This window comes from Notothenia rossii (genome assembly GCF_949606895.1).
Source record: "Notothenia rossii genome assembly, chromosome: 4".
NCBI classification, from domain to species: Eukaryota; Metazoa; Chordata; class Actinopteri; order Perciformes; family Nototheniidae; genus Notothenia; species Notothenia rossii.
This window is the reverse complement of record NC_136902.1, coordinates 47516236-47543764: the sequence shown is the minus strand read 5'-3', so window position 1 is coordinate 47543764 and position 27529 is coordinate 47516236. Positions and strand designations below refer to the sequence as shown.

Below are 27529 nucleotides of genomic sequence, written 5' to 3'. Positions count from 1 at the left end.
CTTTTCCAAAGCAAACTCTTTGAGGATATCCCACCTCTTCACCGAAGCTGAAAAAATGGTGTACAGTCTCTGGATAGTGCCAAAAAAGGTAAGACACACTCTGTTTGATGATGCAGCATCACATAGGAGAAGGTTGAGACTGTGGCTACAGCAGGGGATAAATAGTGCCTCTGGACACTTCTGCTGCACCAAGGCTTGAACACCTTTGTGTATACCTCTCATATTCGAGCCATTGTCATAACTCTGTCCCCTACAATTCTTCAACTCCAACCCCAGGCTATCCAGCACCCCAGTCAGTGTTTCTGTGAGACCTTTACCAGTGGTGTCCTTCACAACTATGAAGCCAACAAAAGACTCATTGATGGTGGCTTTCTTTTTGTCGTCCGTATGAACATACCGGATTATGACTGAGGCCTGCTCCTGCTTTGAAATGTCAGGAGTGCAATCCAACTCCACAGCAAAGTACTTGGAGGCTTTGACCTGGGCACAAATTTTACCAAGTACACAGTCTGCAATTGAATCTAAAAATTCATTCTGAGTGCACCAGGAAAGATATCCTGTGGTTTTTTTAGCCGCTACCTTTCTAAGATGCTCTGCTAGTGTGACATCATATCGTGCTATGACCTCAAGGACACCCAGAAAATTTCCATTTTTAGGATCTCCTAATGTAGCATTCTTCCCCCTCAGTGGCAAGTTCCTTTCTGCGAGAAAGAGTATGCAATCGATCACTCTCGTTAACACGCTTCTCCAGTGTGCCTTTTCAGCTTCTATGGCTTTTTGCAAGGTACTGTCAATTGTCTTACCAAGGCGTAAGCGAGATGTTAATTCTTTCCACAAAAGATACGCGTTGATGTGTAAACCACTGGTTTCATGGTGCTGCAGCGTTTTTGAAAGACTCTGCCAGTTATTATATCCCACCACAAAGCGTGTGTCAACAACGCTAGCTCCACCGAAAAGTTTACACGCAAAACAATACACCTTATTCGTACTTTTAGAATACAGTAACCAATCTCGTGCAACTTTCTCTCCATTTGACATTGTGCGAAAACAATACGCTTTCGAAAAACACCTTCTAGACTTCTCTGATCTTGGATATGGCCCATCAGGACATTTGTGTGGGCCATTTTCAACAACACACTGCCTAAATGAGTCCCCAATCTGATGTGGTGGTGGCCAGTCTGATGGATCTTCTGAGTAAGGCCTTGACTCAGCCCTCTCCTCTTCACCTCTCTGTTCCACATTCTCTTCCACCTCATCTTCACCTCTCTGTTCCACATTCTCTTCCACCTCATCTTCACCTCTCTGTTCCACATTCTCTTCCACCTCATCTTCACCTCTCTGTTCGACATTCTCTTCCACCTCATCTTCACCTCTCTGTTCCACATTCTCTTCCACCTCATCTTCACCTCTCGGTTCGACATTCTCTTCCACCTCATCGTCACCTCTCGGTTCGACAATCTCCTCAAATTCCACCTCTGTGGTGAGTGGCTCTCCATCTCTGTCTGCACTATTATCCCCAAAAAGGACACAGTGAATAGGTTGGTCAACAGAACTTCAAACCATACTGGACATTGAGTTTTGTGTGGTCAAACTAATAGAACTCCTACTACCTGACATCATCACTGGTCTCATCTCTACTTGATGCCATCGCCGACCTCATGTCTGTCTCATTCACTCCTTGCCTGTGTTCTTTTCCACTAAGATATATTGTCAAACAAACATTATGAAATAGATTTTCCATATTAGTTTTTCCTTATTAATAATATTAAAATAATATTAAGAAATGAATCTGTTGGTATCAAGACCCCTACACTTACACCTAATGTTAGACCTACCTGTTGCCTTCCCCTGTCTTTCCTGAGCCACCATCCTCACACCTGAATAAAATGAATTCACTGTTAAAGCAGCTGTCTAAATTAAATTATTATATCAGCCCAGTGATAAGGCAACTTAATAATAAAAAAAACAACACTATTATGCCGTGTAAGGTTGTGCTGCTGTTGAAAGTACATTCACATTTTGGATTTTAAAAGAACAAATAAAAAACACTATTATGCCGTGTAAGGTTGTGCTGCTGTTGAAAGTACATTCACATTTTGAATTTTAAAAGAACAAATACGGAGAGCTACTTAGCACAGACCTGTAAAGAGATGTGACCCTGTAATAACAGCTTCTGTGTCACCAAACAGATGTATAGCCTGTATGTCTGACAGCACAGCTAACATAGACAGCTAATGGCAGCACAACATATTTAAATGATTCCATGGTTAGCTATGTTTTCCAGCTTCTTGACATTTATTGTGCATGCTACCTTATATTTACCAGTTGTTATTTTACCTTAATACAATTTGGACGTGACATGCATGGGGTTTAACCAAAATCTAAATGTAGCTATCAGAAACATCGGTTTGCATTAAAGCTAGCCGTAAACCACACTTCAGCTGCTAGTGTTAGCAAACACTAGCCAATCTGAGAACAGTCTGTTAACATGAACTGACATTTGCAAGCCTCTTATTTGGTAGCAAATGTGTGCATGATTCCATGATAAACCAGAGTTATTGCATTAGTTATGTTTTCCAGATTCTTGTCATTTATTGTACATGCTACCTCATACTTTCCATGTCAGCGCTGGCGCAGCAACATTGGTTTGCATATTCTAAGCTAGCCATAAACCCACCCACCTTTGGCTGCTACATGCCCAGTGTTAGCATACGCTAGCCAGTCAATATTTCCAAGCACAGACAGACGTCACACTTTAAATCATCCTATTCCTACCTGTTGCCTTTCAACATCCACTTATTTAGCTGTTGTCGCATCCCTTGACACGCCGTCTCCTTTTCCCTCTTTCTTTTTCTATTTTCTGCCCCCGACCGCTTTTTTGGTTTATCCATGATTTCTTTTTGACGTTAACTCACAACGAGCGCCTGCTCCTCAGTGTTCACGGCGTCCCTGCTCGTGCTCCCTCCTCTATGTCAAAATTCTATGATGGAATCTTATGAGATAGGGCGCCCTTCTCTAGCATATTACTCCTCTAAAATGTTTTAAAACCTTAAGGAAATGCAGAAACTATTTAGAAACATAAAGAAAATACCATTTTATTTTAATTTAATTTAATTTATTTTTTTTACCATCGCTTGTTGGGCGCCCCCACTGGTGTGGCGCCCCTATGCGTTGCATATAGTGCATACCCACTTTTTGCGCCACTGCATCTGACAATGACAGATTTTTCTTTTGGGATATTTTACAAATGACTCCCCTTTCAAACTCTATTCTTGTTATTTTTAACAACTTTTTTTTGTTACTGTCATATAGTATTTTATACCTGTTAATAATTGAGTCTCTAATGTCTCATTATTAACTATAATGATCATATCAAGGTGTGCCTTAACCTCACTGAACTGAGGTTATTTGAGCCTCTCAGGAGAGAGCTCTCTTTCACCTGGTTGTAGAAAAGCTCTTTAAATTCGTTAGCATAGCTAACCAGATGCTAATAACAACAGATTGCCACTGTGCTTACAACTAAAGACACAGCCTCGCAAACACTGCGGCATGTGTACGGCTCCTTATGGGTACTGCAATATTTGAAGAGCTGGAGCGGCATTCCGATGCTCTCCGTTACTCCTTTCAGACGAGACATAACCACGTGAAGACCTATGGTGAAGACACGTTACGCTCGAGTTGTGTTCAATGAACCTGTCCTTGGCCAGGAAAAACAGGCACTCGCTTGTTTAATTATTTTGCGATCTAGATTTCTTTTTCTTTTTTGAAGTGAGAAGTTGTCCGTCCGTCAGTCGGACTGACAGACCCCCCCCCCCCCCCCCCCCCAAAACGAAAACTCTTCGGTTCTCCACGAATTACACAAGTCACCCAAATCAGCGTTAGAAAAGCGGAAGGAGCCGAAAAGCGAATAATTTGCATCACTGATAAATACATTTTTATTAACATAATAGCACAATTTAAAAGCATTAAACACAGTTAGAAAGTGCATTTGAAGTTAATTGGAAATATAACAGGTGTGCTTGAATAAGTATGATAATAGTATTAGAATTACTATAGTAATAGTAATAGAATTACTATGAATTGAGCTGAATGCACTTTTTAAGTATATTTCCAACACACTGTGGTGATACAATACAATTGTGCTTAAAGTGTCTTTCGAATGCACACAAATCATGATTTTAAGTGGGGTACTTTAGTACACTTAAAGTTTACAAAAAGTTGTGCCAATTTAGCACACTATTTACACTTCAAGTATACTCAACTAATGATTAAGTACAGAGATGCAAACTCATCAGGTATGAAAAAGGTGACAAGGATCCGAGCCCCCGGCTCCCCCACCCCACGGAATAACAGAGGATTTTAGCAGTCAGAACAACTAAAGCAGCAGTGTTAATAATAACAGAAACGCCAAAGAGTCACATCTAATAGAAATATATAAAAGCATTTATTTTAAATTGTGTGGCAGTCAGTTTATAATTTTGGCAGCACTGTTGAGCATTTTGAAAATGTATTTTCATGCCTCTGTGCAAGGCTTAGTCTTTCTATCTTTATAGCCACATGGTGTAAATTAACTAAGTTCATGAACTCAACAAGTACTATACTTGGGCACAATTTTGAGATACTTGTACTTTATTTAAGTATTTCAATGTTTTGCTACTATGTTCTTCTACTCCACTACAGTTCAGAGGTACATGGTGTGCTTCTACTCCCCTACATGTATTTAATACCTTTAGTTACTTTACAGATGTGGATGAATGATGTGAAATATAATCAAGTGTTAAATCAGACTTTAGTTCTACATGGAGTAAATTCACAAGCTACCCTGCAGTATACAAAGTAATTCAAACTAGCTGCACCTTTACCAGCTTTGAGAACACTTTCATGATCAATCATTATAAAACATATCATATATATTATTCTGAAATGGACCAATCAGCACAATGACTACTTTTACTGTCGCTACTTTAACTATATTTTGATGATAATACTTTTCTAATTTTACTTGAGGAACATTTTGAATGCAGGACTTTTACTGTAACAGAGTATTCCTACACTCTGGGACTATTACTTTTACTCAAGTACAAGATCTGAGTACTTCTACTTTTACTCAAGTACAAGACCTGAGTACTTCTACTTTTACTCAAGTACAAGATCTGAGTACTTCTACTTTTACTCAAGTACAAGACCTGAGTACTTCTACTTTTACTCGAGTACAAGATCTGAGTACTTCTACTTTTACTCAAGTACAATATATATCAGTGTTTCCCCTATATACAAATAGTGGCGGCGCAGCGCCGCTGCTGAAATACGAGCGCCGCTGCTAGGGGGCGCCAGCCAGGTAACCAAACAAAAAAAATAATAATATTTTTTAAAAATATACTTTTTTGATTGTTTGTTATGTGGATTTGTATTATTTGTGTTACTGGCATAGGCGACACAGGCGGTCGCCTAGGACGCCAGATCTGGGGGGCGCTGCACTGGTAGCTCTGGGAGGGAAAAAACATTTTTGAACGTTGGCGCTCATCCAAATGTTCGACCTTGATGTAAAAACATTCATAATTAAGTAAATGTAACACCCTTTTCACCCCGGTTACACGTTTAATTTGCCCTGTACAGTGGGCGCTAGGTTAACTAGGTAAAATAAGATATGAATGAACAACAAAATTAAAATAAGCTACATTTATTTGTTATTGGCTATGGTAGGTTATTGGTTATGTTCACATACTTATTTGATTATTAAAATGTAAACTGATCATTTTCATATGGGCGTTTTTATAGTTGTACCCCCTAGATCAGGTTTCTAGTAATTCTGTGCTCAAAGTGCACCAGATTGAAGCAATTTACTGTAAAATGTTAAAAAAAAAATCTTCCCGGGGGGTCATACCCCCGGACCCCCCTAGAGGATGTGAAGTCCACTCCCCAATTCAAACATGTTCATACAATACTGAATACATTTGAAGCCATTTTGGCGTCTATTACCTATGTCAATAAGTTTCTGTTTTTGCAGTGTATTTGTCTTTTGTAGAGATTTTTCATTTATTCTTTACACATAAAATGTCGCATAAAATCTCACCAAGGGCAGAAAATTGTCTAAAACCGGCCCTGGTACTAGGCCTCAAGAGCCTTTCTTGTGCTGACACATAGAAACAAATTGGCGGAGCGCACTTCGCAGGCGCACACACTAAAAAATTCCACGCGCTCCGCGCTCACATTATGCTGGGCCCACGTGCCTTAGCACCACTGCTATGACTCCATCCTAGGGGAAACACTGATATATATACTTATACCACCTCTGTTTATAGCCTATGAAAAAAACTATTAGAAATAGAAGGCTAAAGCTAACGTTAGCAGATAGTGACAATGTATGCTAGCTAGCTAGCTCAACGATTCCTTAAATAATATTGCCACAGAAAAACTTTTCAGTTCACATCACGCTCTGCCGCTCCGACAGGGAGCTCTGCTCTGAACACCTGAGCGGCCCGTTCTAACAGCTGTTCACCAGCGGTCCAGTCTGTGCCACAGTGACTCCGGACGCACAGTTAATATTAACGAACGCACCCGTAGGTAATGTAGCTGCTGAAGCTAGACCATAATCTCGGAGCAGCAGAGCCTTATTATACATCCATGAGCAGAGCTGACAGGCAGGAAGACTTGAGCACACAGCTCGTACTTCATTATAATATATAAAAAAAGAACACCATGCGTGTCATGATGGCACATAACAGCTCACGGCCGCAGATTACTCCGGGTCCCAGACCCCCCCATACCCCAAAAATATTTTTATTGCAGATCTACATGAATCACACAAACGACCTATTTTGGATTCAAAACGGCGAATTTCGCCGAAAGGTGACAAGTTTGCATCACTGTAGGTAGTACTCCAGTACTACTTGAGTACACTTTAGTATACTTGAATGCGACCAAAATAGCACATTTATCTAAAAGTGTACTTAGTACATTCTTCTAAAAGTATAATTTAAGCATACTATTTTTTTTACCTGGGAAAATACATAACATACCAGCTAAAAATAAGTTGACATGAGCAGGAACAGCAGCTGAACATACCAAAATGTAATAAAAACTAATTTATTAAATATTAATTTAATTAAATATTTAAACAAATCCACCAAAAAGCACTCAATATATTAATATTCCACTATGGTGAGTACACAGCAAACACTGCTCAGGCCAGCCAGGTTTCCTGGGGCTGCAGATAGCTGAATATACCAGGGAATGTTTCAAAAGAGGATAGAAGTACAAAAATTGGCAAATAAACTCGGTTGAGGTTATTCTGTAAAAAAAGCCTGTTAGCCAATCAAAATGACGGCTTGAAAATGTCAATGTTTGACATAAACTCACTTTAATTTGCCCTAAATGATCTTGGTGTCAAATCATTTATTCTGACCATGCAGAAACCAAATCCAGACGTCAGGAATCTTACTCTATCTATCAAAGCCATACAATCAAATGAATCTGCCAATGGCAGACTGGTAGGGCTGTGCATCTTCACTGGTCTCAGCATTAGTTTCCATTACGATTATCCTGTCAACGATTCCATATCACGATGCGTTCCATTTTCTATATTACTGCACATGGCTACTTTTTCATCAATGCATACAAGCAGTCAGATAAATATGAACTCCCTTTTTTATTATTATAAAGTGCACATAAATGTCCTGACATTAAATTGTAAACCAGAGAAGAGACGGTGATCGCGGAAGTTTTCCTCCTGCCTTCACAAACTTTACACAAGTATTTATCGTCTGAATATAGCAATATGTTCATACTCTGCACCCAAGACTTCATTTTTTTCATCAAGAAGCAACGTTAAGCTATAATCCATTATGTTCTGTCAGTGCAACGATGCAGAATCGTCCACATCCGCATCGCGATGCATCTTAGAAACTATTAGTTTCCACACCTCTAAAAACTAAATCAGTGGCTTTGTAGATATCACAATAATAAAAAGCTATATTACCTTAATAAAATCTCTAAATATCACCAAAGTAATTGTTTGAGTTGCACATACCAAAATAAATGCTTAAAAATCCAACAGTTAATTTTGTGTTAAATTATTACTATTATTTAAGTTGATTACACGAAAATAAATGAGTATTTGACTAACAAATTATATTTTTAAGATATCCTTAATATATTTGGTAAATTTCAGTCAAAATATTTGAGAATTGGCTAATTATACTGATCAGTTTCAGGAACAGCAATTATTACTCATTCCAAATCAATATTCTTCATCTTTAACAACAACTTAAGACATTGAGTAAATTACACTAAACGTCATGAGTGGACCCCATTAACAATCGCGCGCAAATACAGTGTGCAGAACAAGCAAGGAAAACACCACGACGAGAAGCACCAGGAAAACTCCCTGAAAATCCTGGTAAGTAGCCAGCTAGCAAAAGTTAATGAAATATTGACCCTGTCTTTGTGCATATACAACTTTATAGCGTGTAATTATCTAAATACTGTCACACTTGCAGCCATGCTGTCGTAAGTCTAGCTAGTTTCTCTGTCCGCTTCTACACACGCATGGTGGACAGTCAACCAGGTGAAGTGAAGCTAACGTTTTACTCGAGTAAAAAGTAGAAACATTAGCACCTGCTTTGTCCGCAGATGTTGTTTCAAGTACCTAACCAACCAGCTGTGTAGCATAGTTAGCTGTTTATTTTAAGCCCCTTTTACACTGTTATTCAGAAATGCTGTAGTAAAGAAGATCCGCCATTACGTCTACTTTGTAATACTTAACCAGACAATGCACGCATAATGCTGCCCCAGTGTGTGATGATATTAGATGGTATGCCGGCCTGACATGTAACACAACGGCGCCGGCGAATATGTCTGTCTGCATGTCCCGCCATGCCGGAATAACGGCTCAACAGTCTCGTGGCGAAAGTATGGATAATATAAAGATAAATGCACATTGTTTGTGTAAGGTGGCTGTTAGTTTATTTGGCTGATTATTGTATCATGCGAGAGATTTCAGATAACGTCTGACTATCTGCGGCCCAGCAGCTGTTGTCTTGCCGATATGCACTCTAAAAAATTAAAATGATGATGTTCTCAATTGTATTGGTGAAACATTTTTACACTTAAAAATATTGAGTACATCTTAAAGCTGTGAAATCATTTAAATGTACCTTTATGAATTGAGTAAATGTAAGTAAAAAAATCAAGTATGTCAAAAGTACCATAACATATACAATTGAGTAAATATAATTAAAATCCTAAGTCAATGCAATAGTAACCCTACAGTAAGTCAAAACCACTGAAAAAAATGTGTAGATATCACTTAAATGCTAGATAGATGTAACTGTAACGGTATTATTCAGAAATACCGTTCACATACACATGTGAAGCACTCTCTCACACACAACTGACACCAAAATAATTTACAAACATGTGTAAAAATCTCTCATATACACATGTGACACACACACACACACACACACACACACAGTCTTGCCTATATGCTTATGAAACTGTTTCATCATTATTCTAATAAGGCATTGCATTCTCTTAAGAGGAGCAGCCTACTTGCCCAACTTATGTTTTGTCATATTGATGGGGGAACACTTGATGATGGCTAGAGCAAGTAAAGTTGAATATTTTTTTGTGAAGCATGATAAATATTTTCAATATCTGTTTCACAGCACCGACTGCGCTAACGGAGAGAAGTTGAACCGAGAAAACAAAACAGAGGAGGTGAATGTCATTCTTTTATTAAACACTGAAACAATCGGTGAATAAGCTAAATTATTTGCACCTTGATTTTGACCATGTTTGATTGCAAAGGCCAGGAAGCATTTGTTAGAAACATAAACAGTAACTATATACAAATATCTAGGACTTGATAATACAAACTTACTAATTATATCCCTGAAACATTGGGTCAAGGATATTAAGCATTTACTTCTGCATTGTATACTGCAATTGAAGATCCTGGCTCTGAAAACTGCAACTCCAATCATTTGTATTGACTGTTTTGTCAGGACACACGAAGGAACAACACGAGCTGGATCAAGACCAACTAATCGCTGAATCAAAGAAGAAAGGCAGCACAGCCATCAAGGACTTGATGTGCAGAACTTTTGCACATAGAAGACATGAGGCCTGTCTTGTTTGATGTCTCGCAAGTGAGTTAAGGGAATTTTCTTTAAGCAGTGGTCAACACAGACATTACAGACTGATAACCTGCATGTGTCACAGTTTTACATCCTGTTGAAAGCTATATGGACTTTAGTTTTTGATGGATTGAAATGACAATTAATTTAATCATAAGTATTTTTTTGTCTTTTGTAATCTCTCTCTTTCAGGTCAGCGCAGAGTTTCAGAGGATCACCACACTGAATCTTGAGCCAAAGTTCATGTCAATGTTGGACTTCTATTTCCCAAAACTGTTGTCCATGTTCCAAGGGAAAAAGGGGGCTGTCGGAGAGCGACATCGGGCAAAAATGAGTATTCTACTTCAGGTATTAAAATGTTATCCCCCACTTATACAGTTACTTCCTTAACTGCCTTAATAATTCCACCTGTCTCAATTGCATTTATTTCCTTTGTGTAAGTTAATTACAATCACTAATTACTTTAGATATTCATTTATCCTAATTTGACAACTCCTCTTTAAACCCTCTGACTCTCCTTCCTGTTCAAATCTTGCTTACTTGCAAAATTCTCATATTATTCATCCTCATGTCTTCCTTAACAGTTATTGCTTTTCTTCCTTAGTTTTCTGCCCTTCAATATCTCACATCTTCTAGACACCCCACCACCATGTAAATATATATATATATATATATATATATATATATATATATATATATATATCAATCAGCATTGGCTTCTTCTCGTTCTTCTGTTCATATGCCAAATGTTCCATGTTTTGTTTTATTCTTGCACCTACTTTGCATCCCTCCACAACATACTATGCTGACAATGTTTCATTTCTTTAATGTTAATTAAATTGAAACAGTTTGACATTAAAGTTGTTACAGTAAAGCAAAATTCAGCTTGAGTAATGTGCAGAGTAATACATTGTATTAGTTGTTGAAAGACTGCTGTGTTCTGCAGAGTGGAATCCCCATTCAGCGAAAACAAGAGTTTGTCATCCGATGTCTCATCGACCATCTTGGAGAAGATGCGAGTGCCTTGATCAAGGACTTTGAGGTTAGTCCTAAGGCTGAAATGATTATTCGAGTAACTCAAAAAACTAAAAATGATCGGGCAGTGGGACAGAAATACACCACTCAGTCAAGCAGACAAACAGACAGCGTGGCATAGAGGTGAGACCGAGGCCGATACAGATGTGCAGTGATCAGTTACAATTATACTACCCTTCTATGAGTAGCCCAGAAGACGTATACCTTTTTTATTGTTTTGTTATTTGAAATAAAAAAACAATAATAATTATTAGTTTTTGCATAAAAAAAAAAACCGCTTCTTTAAAACTTAATGTCTAGTTTTGACAGATAATATTATTGTATGCAATTTAAACAATATTGATTTTTCTTGTTGTTCATTTTAAGAGGCCGGTCTTATTTTCTATTTTCTATATTTACTATTGCTCATTTAATCAAGCAAAATAATTTATTATCCGATTAATGAATGAATTGTTAGAATACTATATAGCTGCAGCCCTCGTTAGTACAATATTTTTCCAGATTTTTAACAGTGTTAGTTTTGAAGTTTTAAATAATGTAATCATTGATGACTGTGAGACGATCAATAACATAGTGAGTGAGCAGTGAGGAATTGCTCTTTGTTTGTCTTGTAACATGCAGGCTGAAAGTAAGCACTAACCAGTTATCTTTTCAATGTCTGCAGGATGCTGCTGATGCACCTGTCAGTGTACAAGAGGAGTTGGCAGAGGAGGTGATGAAGATTTACCTGCTGCAGAACCAAGATGGGTCAGTCGATGAACCGACTGATGTAGGGATTGTGATTCTGTCCTCAGAAGCCTTGGGGATCTTAGCAGAGCCTGCTGCTATCTGTTGGGACTAACCTATGCCTTGGATCTGAGATACCCCAAGAATCTCAAATATAGTTTTGAGGTATTCCAAAAACTACTGTTGGAGCTGGATCCTGGCAACCTTTCAACCAAGGTTCAGACACTGAAAAATTGCCTGCATATGTAGTTGCCGACTACTGTTCAGCAAGATGCTAAAAGGTACGAGTTGAGAGTTCCATTGATAGAATGCATTTTGGACTGGTATTGTTTTAAAGTGTCACTGTTCTTGGTGCATTTCAGTCATATGCAGAGTTCCATTCTGCCCGTTGCTCCCATAGCTCAATGGAAATGTTCACATGCTCATTGGCAAAAATATACCTGGTTGAAAGTTAAGCTAGATAAAATGCCTAAAAGTGTTAAATATTCCAAGTTGAGATTTCCATTAATGCTAAGATTTCTCTGCTGCAATTGGTCTTGTTGCATTTTACCCGTGTTGAAAGGACTGCTTAGTTATATGCAGAGCTCAATTTAGCTAATCGTTTTTATAGCTTGGACATTGTTACCAGGGCTGCCCCTTCTTAGTCGACTTTATTGGTGGTTTTGCTCGACAAAGATTTCTTAAGTCAATTAGTAATATTTTAATGTATTTCTTTCATGGTAAATGACTTATTTGTAAGAAACGTATATCTATGAGTGGCCATTAGGGACATTATTCAGAAATACTGTTCACATACACATGTGAAGCACTCTCACACACACAACTGAAACCAAAATCATTTACAAATATATGTAAAAATCTCTCATATACACATGTGACACACACACACACACACACACACACACATATAAAACAATCTCTTATACACAAATTAAACGCTATCATATACACATGAAAAGCGATTTTGGTATGTTTGAGAGGGATTTCAGTTGAAACGGAAGTCAATTTCAGAAAAGCGAAAACAATATTTGGTCCGTTTGCGATTGTTCCAGCATGTCTGCTCAACAGCATGCACAAAGCTTAACTGAGGCAGCAGCGTTGTTAAATAATATCCTGGCCTCAGGGTGCGCAGTCTCTCCTAAGGAGAGCTGTAGTGGGCCGTTGCCCGCCGCGGGACGGGAAGAGGGACGATAGCTGACCCCATGGTGTTGAGGCCAGGATATTGTTTAACAACGCCTCGGCCTCAGTTAAGCTGTGTGTGTGTGTGTGTGTGTGTGTGTGTGTGTGTGTGTGTGTGTGTGTGTGTGTGTGTGTGTGTGTGTGTGTGTGTGTGTGTGTGTGTGTGTGTGTGTGTGTGTGTGTGTGTGTGTGTGTGTGTGTGTGTGTGTGTGTGTGTGTGTGTGTGTGTGTGTGTGTGTGTGTGTGTGTGTGTGTGTGTGTGTGTGTGTGTGTGTGTGTGTGTGTTTTTAAATGATTTTGGTTTCCGTTGTGTGTGAGAGAGTGCTTCACATGTGAACGGTATTTCTGAATAATGGCCACTCATAGATATTTCTGGTAAACACAAGGATTTAAAGTGGTGTTTTTGTGTGATTCTTTGTGAATAATCTGTTGATTTAATCGATTAGTCATCACATTTCTATGAGTGTTAGTTGAATAAGATTTTATTGTGTCAAGAACAGCCCCTAATTGTTACAAATGTAATGTGCAAAGTAAACCAGGTTGAGACTTAATGTCATGTTTTATACTGGTCAAATTTGAACAATAAATGTGTAATTAAAATGTCAATGTGTACAATTGCTTTATGTTTTATTAGAAGTATTGACCTCAGGTAAAGGGTAAATACATTTAAAAAAAAAAAGTAAATGTAACTATATTTATATAATTAATAGACCAGTTTTAACTAAATGTAGTTAAGAAAATTGAGTAGATTTCACACATTTGTTTTGTTAAATAATAGTCTCCTTTTAAAGTTACATCTACCTAAGTGATATCTACACATTTTTTTCAGTGGTTTTGACTTAGGGTTACTATTCCATTCACTTAGGGTTTTAATTATATTTACTCAATTTTTTTATGTTATGGTACTAAATGTAGTTATTTAGACCTACTTGATTTTTTTTACTTATATTTACTCAATTCATAAGGTACATTTAAATGATTTCACAGCTTTAAGATTTACTCAATTTTTTTAAGTGTAATTTGTTTCACCAATAAAATTGAGTACATCATCGTTTTAGTTTTTAGAGTGATAGGCCACCTAACACGCACGGTGGTTCAGGTGGGAGAGGTCATTTGGGTTGTAGGAGTGTAGTATAGGTAATACTTGTAGCATCATGGTGTTAAAAATCACAAAAAAAAAAAAAAACTTGACTTCCTCATAGTCAAAAACCTATAATTCAAGACCAAAATCACTGAAATTCATCCAGAATTGTAATATATATATATGTAATAAAATGAAAAGATGAAAAAATATCACATTGGGCCCCACCACCAGGCACAGGCCACGCCAACCAAGCACAATTGCTGTAACCACACCTCCAGAACCGAACCGACTCATTTATTTTTTAAATAACTACCTGTACAGGCTTTGCATCTATCTTGTAGTCCAATACTAACTGCACAATATTTACTGACACTGAGCGGTGAACATATAAAACTGTGCAGACGTGCAACATTCTGCTGCAGTAGAATTCACTATTTGATATAACACTAACATTCCTGACAATAGACCTCAATAGTCATCTTTTATGGTGTACATGCCTTTTTAATAACATTTTTGAATGGAACATTCATAAATCAAAATAAATATAACTTAAATATACATGACCTCTTAAATTAAAATAAAGTGAACATTAACACAAATATGATCATTTATAGAATGCTAACAAAAAAAAAAACATAAGCAGCAGATTTTTTACATAAGCAGCAGATTTTTTAATTAAATATACATGTAATCTGTTGACAATAATTAAAGTCAACGTTTCAGTTTTTCACTGTAAGAGACAGGGTTGCTCAGTCATGGCAATTCACATTTCTGAATGAAGGACCGACCTCAGGCTTCATACAGTTTCTCTACAAACCAGAGGATCTACGAAGGTTACAGCCACGGCCAGGGGCGCCACCAGGGATTTTGGGCCCCATGAAAAGATATCAAAATAAGCGGGTATTAAAGTGTAAATGGACAACATAACGGAAATGAAAAGGCCTGATGGTGGTGCTAAATCAGAGCCTATTACCTGTTCTCAGTCTTTTTCTCATCATGCATCTTGTGTGTAGTGATCCAATATCGTTACCATAGCCTTGCCCTTTAACAGTTATTACGAGCCCTGGCTCAGCCTTACTCACCAAGAGCCCAGCGCCTAGCCTTCTTACAGGCAAAGTCACTGATCAAGTCCTTGAAGTCCAGCTTTCTAGTCAACTGGCTTTCAATGCAAAGCATTATGGGGGGACAGGACTGCTGAGGCTAAAGATGGATCTGTTGGTCCTGGCACCAGGGGTAGGGACAACTGATTTATATGAATAGCTGCTAAAAATGTACCTGCATTTATGAAATGTCAGCTAAAAGAGGAGTGAAATGAAAAACCTCTGAACTTTTTGTGAAGATATTAACAGTACTTAATGTCAGCAAAACATTACAATTATTATTTACAATGGACTAAGCTTAGCTTCAGACTAATTTCCACCACTCATGGACCACACCCACCTCTTCTTTTGAAAAACTGGGTGACATACTGTCGCCCTTTAGTCCCTCTCTCTTGTCTTTCTCTCCTTTCTTTTCTTTTTTGAAAGCCTGACTTTGTTAGTCGTTGAGACATCGTACACACGTAAGTAGCATCCCTCCTCACATGCTCTCACTCTCTGCTAGAAATTGCCGGCGGTGCCGCACAGCGTTCGGAGGCAGGACCAAACCATTACATGTAAATAGAGGGGCGTGTACAGAGGCTTTGGATAATTAACTTTTGGAAGAAAAAAAGTTAAATGAATCGTAAGTTAGTGAGTACATTATCAATATAACGTTATATTAATGTTAATTATTGATGATTGATGAAAGGTTACTTAAACATTTGTTCTTAATGTTCTAACATGTTTGGGGCCCCTGTCAGTCACGGGCCCTTAGAATCGTCCTAACTTTTCACCCCCTTACGGCGCCCCTGGCCACGGCCAATCAGAGTCAATCTGCAGCACAGATTGTAGGGACGACGAGGTGATGGTGGGACCAACAACATGATATCACTGATGGTTAAACTACCTCATCACGACATCATGACATGAAACATGAACACAACACAACACAAAAGCCCAGCATGATGGCAACAGAATAAAAAACACTAAAACACTAGTGTTACATGTACATTAGAGATGCAGCATTCACAAGGTGTGTGTGTGTGTGTGTGTGTGTGTGTGTGTGTGTGTGTGTGTGTGTGTGTGTGTGTGTGTGTGTGTGTGTGTGTGTGTGTGTGTGTGTGTGTGTGTGTGTGTGTGTGTGTGTGTGTGCGTGTGTGTGTGCGTGTGTGTGTGTGTGTGTGTGTGTGTGTGTGTGTGTGTGTGTGTGTGTGTGTGCGAGGATGATGCAGGGGTCAGCCAGGTTGCTGGGGGTGACACTGAGTCCATGGTGACTATTTGACACTGGGAATGTGTTTGTTAATGAGAACACAGACCACACACACATTAAAAACTGGAAACACTGGAAACTCAACCAAGCCTTCAATGCATCTTTAACAAATGGTGAGATTTCTACTAATATTTCTTTGAATAACCATCAAAGTGGTGAGATTTTAATTGGAAAAAGGGAAACAATTTACAGTCAAAATATAAATGCCCTGAAAATAAGTTCTGACCTGTTCTCCAAAGGCTATTATGATACATCTTATTAATCCAAGATGCTTTTAAGGATGAATTCATTACTGCAAAATGTTTTAGTCCACCATTTTCAAGTGCATCATATGTATTGCCTTTTTATCTTGTCAGGCTTATTATTCGATATAAACTTAAACATTCGTTGTTCAAAGCTTTTAAAAAAAGACGCCTCAGGGGAGTGAAGTGAAATTAAGAGATAAACAAACTCTGGAATCACAAGAGCATTAATTAATGTAATCCTTCCCTACTGTATAAGGAGAGAGCTTTCCCTTTCCAAGGTTGAATTATTTTCTCAGTTTTCTGCATTTTTCGCTCAAAGCGTACCTTAACTAGATCTTTGAGATGTTCTGGAATATGAATTCCCAGAACGTCCACTGAACCATTACACCATTTGACTGGAGCTGAGCATTGCAGCTCGAAAACTGTGCCTCTTAATGTTCCTATTCTCATAATACAGCATTTATCAAAGTTAGGCCTTAGCCCAGCTCATTTAGAAAAGTGATTTAAATCACCTATGAGGGCATCTAATAAAAAATGCTCAGGCTGTAGAAAGAAAGCTGCATCATCTGCATATAATGTTGCTTTAGTTTCAATACCATTTGATCTTAGTTTAGTTTAGTTTTTAGTTTAGTTAATTTTTTTCGAGCGTGTAAAACCAAAGAGAATATAAATGAAACAAAAGATGATACAGACATGATAGAGTACTACACAATGAATGCAATAACAAAACGAAATATTTAATTAATACTTAAGCCTGTTATACATGAATTGTATCAAAGGCTTTTTCAAAGTCAGCAATAACTAAAAGTCCTGGTTTTCCATCCTCTTCGTGATTATCTATCATATCAATGTCACGATTCTCATGTTATGTCACGTTTATAGTTTTGTAGGTTTGGGTGTTTTTGCTGTTTTCCATGTCATGTTTTCCTTTGGGTTATTGTCTGGTCCTTTTCCCCTGTGTTTTTCCTCTTGTCATTAGTTTCCCTGGTGTGTCTAATTGTCTGATTATGTTCACCTGGGCCCCTGTGTTTTCTCCTCCCTCCTCACCTGTGTCTTGTTGTGTGATTGAGTCTTGTGTGTATTTAAGTTCTGGGTTGTCTGTCTGTCTTGGTCGGTTCGTCTTGTTCCCTGACTAGTTCTGCGGTGAGTGTTCTGTTTGTCATTGTGTATATATCTCATAGCCTTGAAATAAAGGAAGTTCAGTTTATATCTGCATTTGGGTCCTGCTTGTTTCACAAACCGTGACAGTACGAACCGACCTTAAAATGGACCCAGCAGATCTTTTGAAGCTACAGGCGGAACGTCTTGGATATTCCCTGGAGTATATTTTTTATACGTGGAAAGGCGCCTCATCTAGACGGGGTAGAGAGGCTGCGTTGAAGGAGGCACGTCAGGAGGTTGCTCGCAAGCCCTGGCTCTGGAGCTTGTTGCCCGAGTGGCTTAGGATTTTTTCACGTAGCCCTGAGAGCCAGTCCTCATTTTCTGACCCTTTCTTGGGGTCTGGTCTGGAGTTTGGGGGTCCACAAAGCCTCCAAAAAACTCCTAAGAGACGCAAGGCCAGGGTTCCGCGCCCAACAGCCATGGTTCCGGCTCCAGCGCCAGACCCAGCAGCCGTTGCTCCGTGCTCCAGTGCCGGCCCATGCAGCTTTCCTTCCATACTCCATTACCTGGCTTACACAGCCAGGGTCCAGGCTTCTGCTCCGCGCCCAGCAGCCAGGGTTCCGGCTCCAGAACCGGACCTTACAGCCATGTTTCCGGCTCCAGAACCGGACCTTACAGCCATGTTTCCGGCTCCAGAACCGGACCTTACAGCCATGTTTCCGGCTCCAGAACCGGACCTTACAGCCATGGTCCCGGCTTCAGTGCCGGCTCCAGTAACCATGGCCCCGATTCCGGCTCCTCGTCACCTGCTGACTCATTGGCCGACGCCAGCTCCTCGAGTCCTGTCGGCGAACCGGCCGACTCCAGCACCTCGTCTCCGGTTGGCTGTCCGTCCGACGCCAGCTCCCCGAGTCCTGTCGGCGTACCGGCCGACTCCAGCACCTCGTCTCCGGTTGGCTGTGCGTCCGACGCCAGCTCCCCGTGTCCTGATGGCTGTCCGTCCGACGCCAACTCCATGTCTTGTCACGTTGGAGGTCCCGCAGACTACTCTTCTGCCGGGGGTCCTGCCAACCCCATGTCCTGAGCCGTTGGAGGTCCCGCAGACTGCTCTTCTGCCGAGGGTCCTGCCAACCCCATGTCCTGTGCTGTTGGAGGTCCCGCAGACTACTCTTCTGCCGGGGGTCCTGCCAACTCCATGTCTTGTCACGTTGGAGGTCCCGCAGACTACTCTTCTGCCGGGGGTCCTGCCAACTCCATGTCTGGTCCCGTTGGAGGTCCCGCAGACTACTCTTCTGCCGGGGGTCCTGCCAACCCCATTACCTGAGCCGTTGGAGGTCCCGCAGACTGCTCTTCTGCCGGGGGTCCTGCCAACCCCATGTCCTGTGCCGTTGGAGGTCCCGCAGACTACTCTTCTGCCGGGGGGCCTGCCAACTCCATGTCGTGTCCCGTTGGAGGTCCCGCAGACTACTCTTCTGCCGGGGGTCCTGCCAACCCCATGTCCTGAGCCGTTGGAGGTCCCGCAGACTGCTCTTCTGCCGGGGGTCCTGCCAACTCCATGTCTTGCCACTTTGGAGGTCCCGCCGACTACTCTTCCGCTGGGGGTCCTGCCAACTCCATGTCCTGTCGCGTTGGGGATTCCGCTGACTGCTCTCCTGCCGGGGGTCCTGCCGGTCCTGTGTCCTCTTCCATGGGGGATCTTGCCGACACCGGCTCCTGACCGGCCTCCGGAGCTGTCTGGTCTTCACCCCTCCTCGGACTCTGCCTTGCCCCCGGGCCGTCCGCCCGAGATTCCCTCCATGGACTCTGCCTTGCCCCCGGGCCGTCCGCCCCGAATTCCCCTTTTTGAACTCTGCCTTGCCCCCGGGCCGTCCGCCCGAATTCCCCTTTTTTGAACTCTGCCTTGCCCCCAGGCCGTCCGCCCGAGACCCGTCCTCCAGACCCCCTCCAACCACCCTGCTGGATTTTTGTTTTTTTGGGACGTCTGGAATCCGTCCCTTGAGGGGGGGGTTATGTCACGATTCTCATGTTATGTCACGTTTATAGTTTTGTAGGTTTGGGTGTTTTTGCTGTTTTCCATGTCAGGTTTTCCTCTGGGTTATTGTCTGGTCCTTTTCCCCTGTGTTTTTCCTCTTGTCATTAGTTTCCCTGGTGTGTCTAATTGTCTGATTATGTTCACCTGGGCCCCTGTGTTTTTCTCCTCCCTCCTCACCTGTGTCTTGTTGTGTGATTGAGTCTTGTGTGTATTTAAGTTCTGGGTTGTCTGTCTGTCTTGGTCGGTTCGTCTTGTTCCCTGAATAGTTCTGCGGTGAGTGTTCTGTTTTTGTCATTGTACATATATCTCATAGCCTTGAAATAAAGGAAGTTCAGTTTATATCTGCATTTGGGTCCTGCTTGTTTCACAAACCGTGACAATCAAGAAGATGGCGAATATTATCTCCAATAAAACGCCCTTTTATAAAAGCTGTTTATGTTTTATTATATTCCCAATTAATATTTTGATTCTCCGTGCAATACATTTGGACAGAATGTGGCAACATGTGAATGTGAATCGCAACAAAGCAGTGTCAATGGTCTCCAAAGCTTCATACAAACAGGACTCTTGTAATGCCCCTCTGGGTCTTGCTTCAGTAACAATGTGATGATGCCTTCTTTCTGTGTATTTGATCATATTCCTTGTGTAAAGGAGTAGTTAAAGGATGCCAATAGAGGTTTTCTCATTTCTGTGTAGAAGGTTTTATAAACTTCAACAGCTATACCGTCAATCCCTGGTGATTTACCAGGAGCGAAGGAATTAATAGCATCCAGTAACTCTTCTTCTAAAATGTTTCCTTCACAACTTAGTTGCTGATCTACTGACAGTATCTGATCATCATTCTTTTGAAAAACATAACTGAATATTGGATCCTACAGGAGACTTTGGAGCCAGAGCATACAAGCTTTTAAAATGATCCACCTCTCCAGCTAATATTTCCTGTGGAGATGTGAGTAGAATACCATTTGGAGTATACAGGCTCATAATGTTTTTTTGGCACAATTTCTTTGGTTGAGTCTTAAATGAGCCGTGCACTTTTCCCCTTTTTCCATCCATGTGGCACGGGATCTATAAATGATACCATTCACACGCTAAGAGTATAAATGTTCCAGTTCTAGTTAGGGTTAGGGGTTAGGGTTAAGTTGTTTCTATGCATAACTATTGCTTTTCATCCAACGTTTTAGTCAATTCATTCATCTCCTCTATTAGTCTCTTCTCCTTCATCAAGTATTGTTTTAGTTTCCATGACCCCATCTTAACAGCGTGTCCTCTAAAAACACACGTAAAGGCTTCCCAGACGTTGTGAGGGTCCCATTAATTATTATTCATTTGAAAAAAATCTTTGATTAGTTCTTTAGTTTTTTCAATAAAATCCGTATCATTTAAAAGAGATAGGTTGAATTTCCAATCCCCCGCCCTCTGGGATATTCTGCTGTAATAACTTGCAGTGTTACGATGGCATGGTCAGATCTTAATCGCTCACCAATACTACATTTTAATACTTTGTGAACCAGGGAAAAGGTGATAAGAAAGTAGTCAATGCTACTAGCTTGTTGTCCCCTGCGCTATGTATACCTGCTTGAATTTAGTGGATTTGTTTTGTCTCCAAATATCCACTAAATCTAAGGATGCCTTGAGTTGTTGGATTTCCTTTAAGGCCTGGGGGTGATTATTAAAAGAATGAGTACCTGTACGATCCTTACTTATGTTTAACACCGTATTGAAATCTCCAACTATAATATTATGGTTATTTTTTAGAGAGGAGATAACTTCATGGATCTCCTCAAAGAAGTTTGGATTATCATCATTTGGCCCATAGATATTAATGATATTTACGTGCAAGTCATCCACTGTCACCTCTAACATAATCCACCTTCCATCCTCATCATTGTGTACAGAATGAACTAAGTGTTGAATTTCTTTTTTAAACAGAATCATAACACCCCTACTATTAGTAGTGCCATGACTGAAATAAATATCTCCACCCCATTCTGATTTCCATTTTAACTCGTTTTAAAAATTAGAATGCGTTTCCTGCACACAAATAATTGTAATATTGTTTTTATCTTTCAACCAAGTAAAAACTTCATTTCTTTAGAGACATTAGCCAAGCCGTTACAGTTATGAGTTGCAATCGTAATACTAGTACATGTATCATCTAAAATGAGTAATATAACTGCGTCAACCTTCTTTAAATACTTGATAAGGACCCAAACTGTAAACCTAAAAAACATATAACACCTACTGACGTACACATACATCACAAAAACAATATAACATGCCTATATTTCATTTGCCATGGAGTTAATTGGCATTAATGCGGTCACAACCCCTTTCAACGTACTCTACATATATATATATATATATATATATATATATATATATATATATATATATATATTGAAGAAGAAGATGGGCTTAAACCAAGAGAATAATCCGAAAATTACGCACAAAACAAAAAGAAGCATTCCATGCCGTAAAGGTTTCTTGTCTAAGATGTGCGATTTGATATTTTTGGCCTTTAGTTGGTCTCTGATAGGTCTACAAGGCTCTTTGTTGTCTTACTTTAAAGGTAAAGTCATGATCAAAGAAGATTTGCATACCGCTATAAGTTACTTCTTCTTTCCTCATGCAGCCTGTAGTATTTACTTCTTGGTCTCAAAGTTTAGGAAAGCAACAATAATCGGTCTGGCACGATCCTTAACTTCTCTGTAGGCTACTCCCGGTGCGCTCTGGTGATGTTAAAGTCTCCCGGTATTTTAAGCACCTCGTTGAATAGTTCTTCAGGAAAGTAGACATATGTTTTCTCTCTGGTATGTTGAATATACGTGCATTCTTTTGCGTAGTCATTGCGTTCTTCCATCTCTGAGATTGTATTTACCAGATATTTAATTGATTGTTGTTGAAGTATTTTTGTGTCATGCATCTCACCGACACGGCACTCCACCTGATCCACTCTGTCGCTCATTTTTGCTTGATCGGTGCGTAGTTCTGTTGTCAGTTGTATAATTTAATTTTCTTTATCTCCTTATCCGTCTCCGCTCGAAATTTGTTGAAATTCATTTCTGAAGTCTTTGATCTCTTCCGATATTGCTTCCTTCATTTCGAGCATCAGATGTTTTATTTCTCCTACATCCGCCATTGTGGGGACGGGTGACGCAAATTGTTTGTTCGTCCGTTTCTTGCTTGGTAAAGTTGTTTTTTCCGCCGTTACACCCGATCACAAATTCATCCCCTGTTAATGTTTAGTTGTGAGCGCAAACAGAGATATTTAAAGCACCATATCCTTCTTCTTATCCTTCTTGTGGGGTTGAAGAGCTACCCAGCTTTTCACTTAAATATCCAAACTTGTCACTTATGTTGTAAAAAGATATCAGGTCACAGGTAAAGGTTTCAGTCTGTGAAGTTATCTGCGTCAGTGTGAACATTAATGTGAACTGACGACCTTCACTTTAGGCTGAAGTGGTTAGGTTATAGCAACATTTTGACTGTAAGTAGGCTCATTTCATTCTTAAATAAAATATTGTTATTGTTTATCCTGTTACAATGATCATATGTTCGCTATGTTCATGTTAAAATCACAAGAGTAAATGAAGTAATAACTGTAAGATTAATGTAAAGGGTTCAAAAAAGAAATACAATTAAAATAATTCTCACTGAAATATATTGTTGAGGTATTCTCAAGTACAGTAAGTAAGTATTTCAGAAAATGTATAAACCAGATGATAGCAACGTTGTTTACATTAACACCAGGCAAACGTGTGTGTGTGTGTGTGTGTGTGTGTGTGTGTGTGTGTGTGTGTGTGTGTGTGTGTGTGTGTGTGTGTGTGTGTGGTTCTGGGGAAGCCCTTCTGGCAGGGAGTCGTGGCCATGACACGGAGCTCCACAGCAGCCGGAGATGTGGGCACGGTGCCAGCGGGCGTCATCGGGCGTCATGCCAACGCCCCCCCCCCCCCTCTTTCTCTCTCCGACATGTTTAAAGAGCAAAGCCTTTGCGGACACATCAACCATGCACACTTTAACAACCAGCAGCACACACACACACACACACACACACACACACACACACACACACAAACACCACACACACACCACACACACACACACACACACACACACACACACACACACACACTCATATATACACCCAGAAACACATCCATACATACACCATATTATTATATTGAATATTAAAATATTGAGTCTAGAGTCACAGTGCTCATTATGCAGATCCACTCAGAAAAAAAGTTTACTTTAATTGAATGTTTTTTGTCAACAAATTACACATAATTGTATTAGGTTAGCAATAATGATCGTTGAAAGCAATCATATTAAGTTGAACCTAATATTTTGTATTAAAACTTAATATTATTGCTTTCAACTAATACAACTATGTCTAATTTCTTGACAAAATACATAATGTTTTACATTTGATGAGTTCACATTTGTTGATTTAAAAGTTGTATTAATAGTCTATATTTGAAAGGTAATGATAGCAAATAAAAAGAACGCAGTAAATATATGTTTATATATTTTATGTTCAAATGGACTGCAATATATCAACTCACGACTAACTTTTTCTATACATTTCATATTGTAGATTTTACATAGATATATGTAGATCATCTACAAATGTTTATATTTCTATTGATATGTAAATATTAACTGATTGCGTTTTTTGTATTGTATTACAGCTCCCTTTCCTTGAAATCAACATTTTTTTTACTTGTTTTCTCAAGCTTATAATAATTATTTTTGTTTTTCAAACTATAATACGCTAGTAAAACCCCACTGGTGAATGCTGAAGCTTCTATGTGTCCTTTAGCTTTTAGCTTAGCAGTGGTGATGAGCAGCCATGCGACCATGGTCTCGATTGTTTATAGCCTAATGTTAGCTTTTTACTTATTGTTTTTACACTTCTAAAAATCATAGTCGAACACCCCATGAGATTACTAAATGTCATCATGACAAACATTAGCCGCCTTTAGCTTAGCAGTGCAGTCATGTGATGGAGCTGCAGTTCTTAAAGTGTAACGTTAGCTCTTTACTTCTGGTGATTGCATTTAGGCATTTAGGAATTAGAATGTGCAATATATACACTTTTTTTTATGGCAATTCGACTGTGCAATAACCACAATAATCTTTACGTGCAAAACATAATTCTTACAATATCTCAAACCTAAATATGTTAACTTCAGCTATTTAAATGCTGCTACTCGTTTGTTTAGCCATGTATGAGTCCTTCTTTGTCTTTATTATGTGTTCTCTATATTTAAAATGTTAGCTACTTCATTTTTGCTTTGCTTTTATCTGCTATGTCATTTTTGCTGTAAAGCTGTAAATGTCCAAGCTGCGACAAAAATAAAGGAATTCTGATTCTGATCAATGTTTGCTTGCCAAAGATTAGATTTTTTGCAATATTCTAAAATCAAATTGAAAAATCAAATGACTGAAAAGAATACGTCATTACTGCACTATTCTTTACAAGTTATTTAGCAATGTGTTTGTATAATATAATACACACACACACACACACACACACACACACACACACACACACACACACACACACACACACACACACACACACACACACACACACACACACACACACACACACACACTCTGATGGAAACAAGCAGCCTGGGTTAGCAGCCACTGTGACTCGGACACTTTTGTTTCCCCCCCTCCCCCCCCCCCGGCTCACTGTCATTCAGATGGGGTCAGCAACAAACAATCTCTAAGTTTGGCAACGTCAGCTCAGCCTAAAACAGCAGGCATTGTTAACAGGCTGTTGTTTACAGAAGTCTAAAGGTTTCAATACAATCCACAGCCTTTTCCACTTTTCCTCTTTCCCTCTCAATATGGCCAATCAATCAATCAATCAATCAATCAATCAATCAATGTTTATTTATATAAATATCACAAATGTTACATTTGTCTCAGTGGACTTCACAATTTGTACAGAATATCAGTATGACAATACGACACCCTCTGTCCTTAGACCCTCACATCGTACAAGGAAAAACGTTCAGTTTAAAGGGGAACATGGGAGAAACCTCAGGGAGAGCAACAGAGGAGGGATCCCTCTCCCAGGACGGACAGACGTGCAATAGATGCCGTGTGTAAATCGAAGAGATAATACAATTTACAGCATAGGTAGTCCAAATGTTTGGAAAGACCAAATGTTTGGAAATGCATGTGTCTATAATAACAAGAATAATCCACGAGGATGTCAACAATCCTGTGGGAGCCATCAGGGAAATAGTATGGTGAGAGTCAGGCAGGACCGCAGAGACAGGTTCAGCCACAACTCGAAGTCCAGGACTCAGATCCAGGACTCAGGATAGAGGATCCAGGACTCAGGATCCAGGACTCAGGATGCAGAATCCAGGACACAGGACCGCAGCTAATTTTCCACTGTTTTGTTTTTTGTATACTCTCCATGTGTATTTTTAAACAATGTTCGGGGTAATGGAAGGGAAAGAAGGAAAGTAGTGTGTAGGGGGGGTTGCAGAAAGAGGGGTGGGGCTAAAGGTATAGACTTGTAAAAAATAACATTCTTGCATAAACAGGGCCTTGAAAAATTGGCAGTGGGCTGCTTGCATTCCTTGGATATTTTTGAAACTTGATCACGTTCTGAGAATCGGAGGCTGCAGGCAGCGTCAGGCAGATGACAGCAGGGGGGGAGGAGAACATAACAACATAACAAGAGCGAGAGGGGAGGGGAGAGCAGGCAGACGAAAGGGGAGCAGTGAAAGAGAGGGGGGGGGGGGGGGGGCTGATGTTCAGATGGACATGTCGGGGGCACTTGGTTCAAATAGCAGTTTATGAATCACAGAGAAGAAATCACCAGATGTGACACTGGTGTTCAGAGGTGGAAGAAGTACTGAGATAATTTACAGTCCTGCATCAAAACGTTGATATGAATGACTTTGTATACTGCAGGGTAGCTTGTGGATTTACTCCAGGTGGAACTAAAGTCTGATTTAACACTTGATTATATTTCACATCATTCATCCACATCTGTAAAGTAACTAAAGGTATTAAATATAAATGTATTCTGGTAAAAGTACACCATGAACCCCTGAATTGTAGTGGAGTAGAAGTGCAAAATAGGATACGTTTGAAATACTCAATAAAGTCCCTGAGTGAATCTACTTAGTTACTTCACACCACTGCTAGATTACTCCCAATAAATACCAGAGGAGATTCAGAGGCCTGGCTCCATCTTATTCACACCGCATCTCTTCCTCCTCTCTACAGCATGCCGTGTCAGACGAACAGCAGGTGAATCATCACAGGGTCAGTGTGGACCCCCGAGAAGCTCCTAAACTCTGGCCTACAGTAGGATTACTGTACACATTGGGAAAGAACTGTACATGTGATTCTTTTCATTATCAACTCATCTTTCAGTTGTGGTCTTGATTTATTAAATGTTTTCTATAAAGTGCCAGAAATTATTTAATATGTAATTTCCCAGAGCCCGGGTTACCAATTTAAATGGCTTCTGCTATCCAAACAGTATTTGTTTTATTATATAACAAAATAAAATAACAAATCTGCACAATAATACCTTTTTTTCTTGAAGAAAGACTGTGACTGGTTCATTTGAACTCCTGATTAATGGTCTAACTGT

At 39.7% G+C, this 27529-nt stretch overlaps 2 protein-coding genes and 1 long non-coding RNA gene across 9 annotated transcripts in view; 2 read left to right on the top strand and 1 right to left on the bottom strand.

Annotated features, from left to right (window-relative positions):
- plagl2 (pleiomorphic adenoma gene-like 2) overlaps positions 1–27529 on the bottom strand; it is a 90095-nt gene that overhangs the window by 35927 nt on the left and 26639 nt on the right. Inside the window, exons 1-2 of one of the 7 annotated variants that reach the window (XM_079674950.1) lie at positions 2776–2955; positions 1836–1877 (exon numbers count right to left, since the gene is read on the bottom strand). The exons of 5 other annotated variants lie outside the window; for them this stretch is intronic. The gene's annotated coding sequence lies outside the window, so the exon portion shown is untranslated. Of the gene's footprint in view, positions 1–1835; positions 1878–2775; positions 2956–27529 lie in introns of those variants that run through there. One more of the 7 variants, XM_079674954.1, reaches the window with a different exon arrangement.
- On the top strand, positions 8322–10124 carry LOC307036178. The gene is made up of 3 exons (XR_013807291.1): positions 8322–8398; positions 9669–9720; positions 10008–10124. It is a non-coding gene; the product is annotated as an uncharacterized lncRNA (long non-coding RNA).
- On the top strand, positions 10122–13685 carry LOC307034836 (uncharacterized protein; the record flags this gene model as incomplete). Its single annotated transcript, XM_079673762.1, has 4 exons — positions 10122–10151; positions 10332–10487; positions 11086–11181; positions 11839–13685. The coding sequence occupies 4 exons, from the start codon at positions 10122–10124 to the stop codon at positions 12013–12015; spliced, it is 459 nt and encodes a 152-aa protein (XP_079529888.1). The 3' UTR covers positions 12016–13685.